At 33.4% G+C, this 11,107-nt stretch overlaps 1 protein-coding gene and 1 pseudogene across 1 annotated transcript; one reads left to right on the top strand and one right to left on the bottom strand.

Moving 5' to 3' along the window:
- Nucleotides 1–1,964: 1,964 nt before the first annotated feature.
- Nucleotides 1,965–2,778, top strand: LOC110019379 (uncharacterized mitochondrial protein AtMg00810-like). The gene is made up of 2 exons (XM_020717024.1): nucleotides 1,965–2,165; nucleotides 2,245–2,778. The coding sequence occupies exons 1-2, from the start codon at nucleotides 1,965–1,967 to the stop codon at nucleotides 2,776–2,778; spliced, it is 735 nt and encodes a 244-aa protein (XP_020572683.1).
- Nucleotides 2,779–7,265: 4,487 nt separating this feature from the next.
- LOC110019370 lies at nucleotides 7,266–10,136 on the bottom strand (annotated as a pseudogene).
- Between the last annotated feature and the right edge of the window lie 971 nt (nucleotides 10,137–11,107).

Below are 11,107 nucleotides of genomic sequence, written 5' to 3'. Positions count from 1 at the left end.
TGTTTTTTCATGCAGATTGCCTGGTTTTCCTTTTTTTTTTTCCACCAAAACATAAAAAAAGTAGCATCTGAATTTCAAAGAGATTATTTTTAGAAATAATTGCATTCGTAGCATCCGAAACATAGTTATTAAAACAAAGAACATTTAGGTGATATTCTTGTATTACTGAACTGTTGTATTTATACGTGTCACAATCAAATCATTGTGATTTTGATAAAAATGAGAAACATATCAATCAGTAATAAATGAAATCAGACAGAATAAAGAGTTTCCTTCTTCGCAATACTGCAAAGAAGGAAATATTATATTGACACAGGATTTTTTCCTTTCTGAATATTTAGATTAGGAATATGTGTTGATTAAGTTTTGTAAAATAGATTATACAAAATATTATGTACCTAAAATATATTGTACAGACTATTATTTATTGGAATGAAAGCAAAAGAAAATGCATTCAACATATTTGCTCAAAATATTGACATAGTATCAGAGCCAAGTAGAATATTTAGGATCTGAATCTTTGGAGTCGTCTGCTTCGCTTGGAGAGCTCGTCATGTTCGCCTAAACCATCGTATGCCCTAAATGCTTCCTATGTGTCGCTCGATCGCTTATATGTTCAATTGCTCGAACTGTCGCTTGTCGCTCGATATGTTCACCTACCGTTCGACTATCGCTCGCTGCTTGATATGTTCGACTAACACTCGATCTCGAGTTATTCACCTAGAGAGCTCGAGCAGTTCGCCTGCCGCTCAACTACTAGATTACTACTGCGACTGCATCGCCCGCTCTGCCCTGCAAGGCCCGGACCACACCGCTCGCTCATCTATCGCTTGCCTCTCATCTGTTCGACCACCGCTTCATCCGCCTCGACCACCTCTATTCTCGTCCACTTGGCTCACTTCGTCTGCTTCTGCTCCGATGACATCGGCTGTATCTTCGGCTTTGGTATAGTCGGCATATTTCAACGTCGATATACTTCCTAGATAGTCGCACTCAAAGATCGCGGGCTTTAGCTTTGGCTTCGAACTCCTCTCCTAGTGCACGATTTTTTTGAATCTCTTAGGTTGATTTAGATCAATGATTGGGATTTTTTTTATATCTTGGCTCTCTTTGATTTCTGATTGATCTCATTCAACGACAATTCTATTTAGAATGTATTGTGAAATCTTAACTATCAGATTTACCGAAAAAATTATGTCGCATGGGAATTTCAGCTCAGAATGTTCTTAAAAGGGAAGGAGCTTTGGGGTCATATTGATGGGTCTTCTCCAGCACCTACTGAGACAAAAGATCTCGGTCAACGAGAAGCAAATAATGCTCGGATTGTTTCCTAGATTTTGGAATTTATTGAGGCTCATATGGCGAACAATTTACGATCCTTGAGCACAACTAAAGAAATGTGGGAATAATTGAAGTGTGTTTATAATCAAGATAATTTTGTGAAACGCTTCCAATTAGAACTTGAATGAGTAATTATAGTTAGGGTAATCTTTCAATTGAATAATATTATTCCGGCTTTCTAAATTTATGGAGCGAATATAATGACATTATCTATGCTAATGTGTCACAGAATAACTTAAATAGTCTTTAAGTTATTCATGAAGAAAGTCATCGTGATCAGTTTTTAATGAAACTCAAACCTGAATTTGAAATGGCTCGGGCTGGGTTGTTCAACAGAGATCCAGTTTCTTGTTTGGATATTTGTTTTGGGCAATTACTGCACGAAGAACAAAGATTGGTGACATAAGCTGCTATCAGTAGAACAGGTGGATCATCAGAGATAATTAATATGACATATGTTGTTAAGACCAAAGGGAAGAGATCAGTGCGGTGCTACAGCTGCAAGAAATTTGGTCATATTGCATAGAATTGTGAAAATAAGGTATGTATTTATTGCAAGCAAAAGTGACATATTCTTATGGAGTGCCTTACACGACCCCAAAACCGCAAACCACAAGCACTTCATGCCACAATATCCGACACTCACAATCATATCTCGACATCCACAATTGCCAGTTGCTGGCAATAGTCAATCAGTTGTCACATCAGATATGGTTCAACAGATGATTCTCTCTGCCTTTTCTGCTCTTGGCCTTCAAGGGAAAGGTAAAACTATTACTTTCGTTTCTTCTCCTTGGTTTGTTGATTCAGGCTCCACGGGTCTGGTTTGAAAAGTTTCACAATACTCTTCTTAGCTTCTCTTTTATTCAAAGTCAGTATGATTCATCATTATTTCTTTGCAAGATTGATAAAGAGATTGTTTTGTTATTAGTCTATGTTGATGATATTGTCATCACAAGATCTGACAATCAATTGATGTTTCAGCTACAAAAATGTCTTCAGGGTTCTTTTCATATGAAAGATTTGGAGTCATTAACTTATTTCTTAGGACTCGAGGTTCACTCTTCTCCCGCTGGTGCTTTTCTTCATCAGCACAACCATACGAAGAGACTCATTGCTTTGGCTGGTCTTCAAGATGGTCATTCTACTGATACTCTTTTGGAAGTAAATGCCAAATATCAACAGAATGATGATGACTTTCTATCTGAATCATCTCTATATCGACAACTAGTTGAGAGTCTCAATTATCTGACCATTACGCGTCCTAATATTTCATTTGTTGTGCAACAAGTTAGTCAATTTATGCAAGCACCTACACATATTTATTTAGCAGCAGTTCGACATATTATTCAGTATTTAAAAGGTTCTTCTCATCTTGGTTTGTTCCTTTTTGCGCAGTCTCCAATCAACTTAACAACCTATAGTGATGTTAATTAGGTTGGTTGTTCTAATACACGCCAATCTATTACTAGATGGTGCACATTTCTTGGAAACTCTTTAATCTCTTGGAAGAGCAAGAAACAAGATCGAGTGTCTAAGTCATCTACTAAATCAGAATATCCCACTATGTCCTCTGCTTGTTCCGAGATCATTTGGCTTTGGGGTGTGCTGACTGAATTTGGTTTTTCTCAACTTAATTCTACTTCTCTTAATGCAGATAATACTAGCGTTATCTAGATTAATGTTAATCTAATCTTTTATGAGCGCACGAAACACATTAAAGTGAATTGTCATTCTATTCGAGAAGCCTATGAGAATGGTGTTATATCTCTTCCTCATATCACTTCTGATCTTCAAACGACTGATATATTTACTAAGTCTATTTCTCAACAGCGTCATCAATTTCTTGCTGGCAAATTGATGCCTCTTGATCAGCCAGCATCAATTTGAGGAGGATATCAATCAGGAATAAATGAAATCAGACAGAATAAATAGTTTCATTCTTCGCAATGCTGTAAAGAAGGAAATATTATATTTGCACTGGATTCTTTCCTTTTAGCTGAATATTTAGATTAAGAATATGTATTAATTAAGTTTCCTAAAGTAGATTATGCAGAATATTATGTATCTAAAATAGATTTTACATACTATTATTTATTGAAATGAAAGGAAAGGAAAATACATTCAACCTATTTGCTCAAAATATTGACAAAATATGGGTTGGGGATTTATCATAAATTTTAATATTTGAGTGAGAATTTAAAAAATGGATGAAGGAGGGCGTTAGATTTGTAAAGCATAATGTTTAGGGTGTTGATTTGAATATGTTCACATTCTAATCCCTAAACCAAGAACATCATTTAATATCATACTACATGTTATGAACTTGTTGAAATTATCTTCAAACAATTTTTGAAGTATAATTGAAATATCTTAAAATCATGATTAAACAATTTTAAAATCATTTTTTAAAACATTTTACAATCTTGATGGAAATGTCTTTACATCATGATTGAATCATGATTGAAACAACCTTACACCATAATTGTTTTGTATTCGAATATGAATATACCATGGTTAAACCAATTTTGACTCATATTTCAACTTATTGGCCAAATGAGCCCGTGCCATTTTATAGATTTTAGATCATGAATCAAACAAATGAATTGAGGATATATATATTTTGTATGTTAAGTAATTATAAAAGAATAAGTGCACCATGAGTTACATAAAAAAAAATAGTGCTTTAGAATGTGAACTTATGTTGCATTTCTTGTATTGAAAGTAATCAACATAATATATTGAAGGGATTTGATGCAAACAAACAAGGATGAAGTTACTTTTAGTAAAAAGAAAAAAAATAGGTACCACCTTAATCAAGCCATTGTATTATGCTTGTAATACTATAACATGTTTTCAAAAATTATTTAGAATCTTAGTAATAATTAACTGAAAGAAGATTCAGATAACATGGTTTTAAACTTATGTAAGAAAATGTTAAGGGCCTCTTTGAATCACTTCCAATTTTTTATTTTTATTTTTATTTTTAGTCTATTTTTTATTTTTAGAAAATATGTTTTGTATTGTTATGATTTATAAGTTTTTTTCTTAAATAAAATAAAACATATTTGGTTGAGTATTTTTATTTTCTTAAAGAAAAAAATTATACTTTCTCATGATGAACCCAAACAAACAAGGCTTAAAAATTAAATTGTACAAATGGTCTCATACCAAGGTTCATGTAGGTATCCTTAAAAGTATTATGATGCCATGATAAACTTAAGAGATTATGAAACATAATTGTATTAAGTCTCCTTCAACGGATGCCCACAAAAAAATTTCATGCCTCCAAAATGCCAAGATATAAAAATATTTAGTGATAGTTTGAGAGCTCTTTTTATTTTTATTTTAAAAAAAATAGAAAATAAAGAGAGATTTACGAATATGTCACATAAAACCTTATTATTTCACATAAAATCTTATTATTATCAGACAAAGCCTCAAAATTTTAATTTACCCGTGTCTCACCCAGAACTTTTTCTCAAACCTCCCCATTTCAAAGGGTTCATCATGAGAAAAAATATTACATCAGGACTCTGCACATGGAATTATGTGTGAAGTCAAATGTAATTACGCTACGTTACTCCCGTGTTATTCAGGTGTTATCGTGTGTTATTCAGGTGTTATTATGTGTTATTCAAGTATTATTAATGTGTTATTATAATACCGAAAATATTATTAGAACAAAATAGTTTGAGAGCACTTTTTATTTTAAAAAAAATATAAAATAAAGAGAGATTTACGAATATGTCACATAAAACCTTATTATTATCAGACAACGCCTCAAAATTTTAATTTACCCGTGTCTCACCTAGTACTTCGCCTCAAACCTCCCCATTTCAAAGGGTTCATCATGGGAAAAAATATTACATAAGGACTCTTGCACACGGAATTATGTGTGAAGTCAAATTTAATTACGTCACGTTACTCCCGTGTTATTCAGGTGTTATTGTGTGTTATTCAAGTATTATTGTAATACAGAAAATATTCTTAGAACACAAAAACACTTAAATAATATACAATAACACCACTAAAAAAATATTTCTTTGCCGTACCGGCCTGATCACGGATTATTTCATTGGACTCGGGAGACCTGATATAATATTTTTTCATTTCCAAGGTTTCGTCATGGAAGCCATCGGCTTTTTAGAAGCAGGAAAACAAAGCCAGGCAAACACCATCCTCACCTCCCGCCTTGTCCTTCACAATAGGTTGGCATTACTCTCAACTAGGGCTGGTCTTCTTCTTCCTTCATCTCCTTCTGAGTTGACTGGCGACCCGACACCACTCTCAACTAAGGCTGAACTTCTCTTCCTCTTCCTTCCTCTCCTTCCCAGTTGGTCGGTGACCCAACACCATTCCCAACTAAGGCTGAACTCCCCATTTTGAAGGGTTCGCTGTTGAAGCCATCAGCTCGTCGAAGCCGGAAATCAAAGCCAGGTAGCCACCATATTCGTCTTTCTCCTCCTTCCCAGTTGGCCTGCCTATGGTATGTAATATGAGTTATGCATGTAAATGCCCTTAAATTTAAAAGATTTGTACTTTCTGTTGTGTCTATGGTAGATAATATGGATTGAATTTTGATTGGCTGTAAATACAAAAATTTATGTTGTTGTCATGTTTCCTGGCAATGAGAATGATATAAAGTTTATAGTTTTATCTGCTAGAGTTGATTTGAGCAGTTTATGTAAAAATTTTGGCAGGTTGCATGATTCCCTTAGAAATATATTTTTGGTTAAAATTTTGTTATTGGAAGAAATTGGAGACCTTCAAATAGCATTCATGTGTAAATTTTGATGTGAAAAAAAGTAAATTCAAAAGTATTATGTAGTAAAAGATGATATTTTAATTGACCCGCATTGATAGCTAATAATCATGAACCTTTTATAAGAATTAATATGTTGGTGGATTTCTTCATATTTTCATAGATTGAACTATTTTGGTGCAACCATCAACAGTCAAGATATTGGTTGAAGGGCGCTATTATTATAGGCAAGCTATAGATCTCATTCACGTGAATTGTCTATGAGTTAAAATATTGATAATATACAATTTGTGATTTTGTTTAGATTGATGTAAATTTAATGAAATGAAATTTCAGTTTGCATTCTCATTGTTTTAAGTCTACTAATGTGCAAGATGCTATCAAGAAGGTTGATGACTTGAATCCTGAGGTAAATAAATCATTTGATAATTTAGATGATTTTGAGACTAATTCATCTTGACTTGGACATTCATGGGATAAATAACCTTTTGAACAATATAAAGTCTTTGTTAGTAAACCTCATTTAAAGGTAGGAAACTCCTTTTGATTTCATCCTTTGGTAAAGATAATGATTGATCATCGAACACATAAAAACATTTGTTCGTTAATTCAAAAAGAACACATGGATGATTAATTTATGAATATCAATATTTCAGGCGGTGTTATCCCTTATAAAAAAAGAGTCAAAACCCCTCCGACATAGTTACATAAACTTTCAATCAAAATGATTGGCTTTTAAAAATAGAGATATTTTTTGCCAAAATAAATTAGTTCCTCGCCTATGATATTTTTCTTATATTTGTCTATGAATGCCATCACTCTTTTAAGATGGAAAGAAAGCCATATTTAAAAAATACTTATAATAAATGAGGTTTTTTAGTTGATTACCCACCTATTTTAGCCAAATAAACTACATCATACAATATGTAGTTGTTTTGCTTTGATAGTGTGGTAGAACAAATAGAAACATTTAATCAAATCAAACAAGAATGATGATATATATATATTCAAATCAAGATGAACATACAATTTGAAACATAAACAAACAAACAATGATTGTAACGAAGAGTTTACAATTTAATGTCATGCTAAAGATACATTTGTTATGATTTTCTGCAATATTCCATGGACCAAGTATTGCTAGAGATATTGAGATCTTCTAGCATTTGAACAATGTCGATTAATCCTTCAATGATTCATAAAAGGGGTAGTCAGTGTAGCCAACAACTGGATCAGAAGTGTAGAAAGTAGTCCTATCATACTTATTCAATGGGGCATTTAGTTCATATCTCTTAGGCAGGTCTGGATTAGCTACAAACAAGCGACCAAAAGCCACCAGATCAGCATATCCTTCTTGAATAGCTTTATTTCCTTCATCTCGATCATAGCCTCCTGCTGTGATTAAAGTTCCTTTATAAATTTTTCGTATTTCATGAAGGCGTTGAGGAATTTTTAGCTTCCCTTCCTCAAAGGTCATTCGAGGTTCAGTTATGTGGATGTATAGAAGCTCATACTTATTCAATGACTGGGCCATGTAGACCCCAAGTGCATCTGGGTTAGAGTCCCAACAATCAGCCTCGGTAGCGAAGGGAGAGAGTCTAATGGCTACTCTTTCAGCGCCAATCTCTTCCACTATTCCTTCAACAACTTCCAAAGCAAAACGACATCGATTTTCAAGGCTCCCCCCGTACTCATCAGTTCTATCATTCACACTATCTTTCATGAATTGTTCGAGTATATAACCGTGTGCTCCATGTATCTCTACTCCATCAAAACCTAGAAGTTGCAGCATTCAAGTTAGGCTTCATAGAAATCAATTTCAGGAAAATGGAGTCATGCTCTTAAAAAACATGAAATAAGTTGTAGATTTCATATGGATCAATAACAATATTAAATTTAGCACAATTATTTGGACTTGGTTTAGCCAAAGTTTTTTTTCTTATTTTTAAGTTATCGATTCTTGTAATTAGAAGTACCTGATTTCTTACAAAATTTGTGATGGCCCGTAAAATACAAGCTTGTTAAAATGTAAAGCTAATCTTCAGCTTTAATTCACAACTTAATATTTTAGATCATGGTGCCTACAAGTTTTATGAATGGCTACTCTATGCTCAGTTCTTGTGGTCATTAGCTCAAATCATGGAAAAAACCTCCCAGGAAATAAAGGGATAAGGTTGTGCATATTACCCTTCAAACTTTGTCCCAATAGAGAAATCTTGTTGCACAAGATATTTTCTTCTTTTAACACCTATTCTAATAAACAAAGCATGGGAACCTAATCAATTGCTAGGAATTAATGCCTAGGGATGCGGTGCATGCAAAACCATGACATTTAGTCAAAATTTAAACATTATGCAATTTGTTGATTTTCCCATCACTTCTTCAGTCAATGTGTTATTTAAACACACGAATGCTGGATAGAACTACTTATTCCATTGTCACTGTCAACAACATATGATGAGAAAAACAAAGTTTGGTCTTATAAGAGAAATTGTAGTGATATGTACCGGCTTCGATGGCATTTCTTGCAGCTAGCCTAAAATTATTGATGATTTGTGGTATCTCGTTGATTCCAAGCCGACGTGGAGTGGAGTAAATTGAAACTGTACCATCATGTTGTGGTTGCGGGCTGACTTTTTTCTCACTACTAGAGATAGGAGCTTGTCCATCGGGCTGGTAATCTAAATATCCACAAAAAAAAAAAAAGATAAGAAGAAGTAGTAGCTAACTAATCCCATAAGAAATTTTAAGTTATTTTTCAAATACATTGTTGGTGATGTTATTATGATTCATCACCTTTAATTTAATTTTTCTTGAATGGTTATCTTTTCTTTTTCTGGAGACTTACAACTACTTCAAGGCTTTTACCAGTAATAGTTGTCTTGTTTTGTTGGAGATAGATAGTTTTCTAGGTTGACTTCTTAATCATTAGCCTTATTCAAACTTTGAAAATTTTCTATGTGGAAACTCATTCTTAACTAACTCGTATAAATTGTTGAATAAGATATTAAATCTCTTGTATAACAAATTTTTTTTTTCTTTCTTTCTTTATTCTATTCTCTAAATACAATATCTATCACCCATCTTTTCTGTCATCTTCTAACTAATGTTGTACACGTGCAAATCACATAAATTCATCTTCAATGGATGTTACTAGCATCATCAAGTATAATTATTAATTACTGGGTTTAGATTATTTTTTATTCTATCATATATAGGTATTAACATACTCATTTCTATCATATTCATTCTGCATTTTGAGATATTTTCTTCCTTAAATTTTATTAAGTTTAATAAAAATTAAAAGTTGTTGAGGATGTATATACCATAGTTAGAAACCCTTCCCACATGCCAAATTTGGCAAATGAAGATGCCACCCTTCTCATGAACAGCATTGACAATAGGCTTCCATGCCTCCACTTGCTCTTTGGTCCATATGCCAGGAGTTCTTGGGTACCTAAACAAACACAAAAGCAAAAGAAAATTAGAAGAATAGAAAATTACTTACAGTAAAGATTATGCTTTATTTATGATTGAATTATCAGATGTAGAGGAATATTCAACATCATATCTAAAGTCAAAATTTCTGATGTAAGAAGTTCTGAATTTAGAGTTTTGATCCTTGTAGAATAATTCTATGCTCAGGGGATTAAGAATCTGTTTCATACAAGATGTTCATCTATTCAACCGTCAACTTACCCTTGAGCTGTGTCGGAAATTCCGGTGGCTTCTGCTATTAAAAGACCCCCTTTTGTAGCTCTCTGAGAGTAGAATAGTACTGCATGAGGCTGCGGAATATTGTCATATGACCTGCACCTTGTCAGAGGTGGCAAAACCACCCTTCGAAATACATATAACACCATAAGTGATAATGTTAAAAGGTTATAAATAAAACATCAATCTAGTTCTTTATTAGAATAGAATCAAAATTAAGTACATCCGATGATTGCAAACCTGTGCGATAAACGAAATTTGCCCAGCTTGTATGGTGTGAGGAGAGGGATCTTTTCTGCAGCAACTGAGCCCATTGTTTCTCCTTTACTTCCCTTTTCTTAAACCTTAGACCGGGAATTAAGCTTTGTCTAGCAAGTTGTAACAGATACAATGCTATTTTAAGAACTTGTTTCGAGTATTTATAGGCTTCAGAGTTGCGTTCATAGAGGCTAATTCAACCAAGAGGTGCTGATGAATCATAGGTATCTTATTATTCCTTGTAATTGCATTTCTAGCCATTTGCTTAGAAGCTGCAGAGTTCCATAAATTTTTAACATCCTAAGTACAGTTTATAATAAAATTGTTTTTGATTTCCCATGGTGGGATCTTGGCGGCCATTATTTAAACTGGTTGAGCTTTGTCCTTTTCTTTGTTTGTTGAGGTGAGCTTCCATTAGTTTTCAACCATGTTTTTATTTGATTTTTTCTACAGGAAGCTTATTTTGATACAGTTGTAAATAATTGTAGAAATAAATTAATTAATTGATGTAATTATGTGATATGGCCGTTCGATTGAATAATTAATGTTCTTATTTTGCGTGAATGTTGGGTTTGGCGGCACTTAAATATAGATCTTTCTCATCAAGGATGCATAAGACCTGCGAATGGTGGTTGAATGTTGACGAGAGAAATTACCGGCGAATAAATTTTTGTTTTTTAAATTAGAGGATGGGAGAAGGGAAACTAATATAATTTTAACTGTTTCCAATGTTTTTTTTGCTTTTGGCCCATGTTTTTTTTGCACCAAATTTCAAGCAGATTCCTGAGTTTTCTTTTGATTTTTTTTTTCCCCACGAAAACATATGAAAAACATAGGATTGGAATTTCGAAGAGAAATAATTGCATTCGTAGCACCCGAAACATCGTTATTTAGGAAAAAAAATAGCATTCAGGTAGAGATGTCAAAACAGCTCGTTGTTCGCGAACAGCTCGTGTTCGGCTCGTTAAGAAGCTCGTGTTCGGCTCCTTAATTTTGTTCGATAAGTTAACGAGCCGAACACGAACTAAG

Source organism: Phalaenopsis equestris, unplaced genomic scaffold, assembly GCF_001263595.1.
Source record: "Phalaenopsis equestris unplaced genomic scaffold, ASM126359v1 Scaffold000002, whole genome shotgun sequence".
NCBI classification, from domain to species: domain Eukaryota; kingdom Viridiplantae; phylum Streptophyta; class Magnoliopsida; order Asparagales; family Orchidaceae; genus Phalaenopsis; species Phalaenopsis equestris.
Note: the sequence above shows the minus strand (reverse complement) of the source record. Positions and strands in the feature narration are given on the sequence as shown.

Coding starts and splice junctions, on each gene's coding strand:
- LOC110019379 (XM_020717024.1), top strand. CDS start 1,965: ATGCCACAATATCCGACACTCACAATCATATCTCGACATCCACAATTG. Junction 2,166..2,244: donor ATTCAGGCTCCACGGGTCTG/GTTTGAAAAGTT, acceptor TTTCTTTGCAAG/ATTGATAAAGAGATTGTTTT.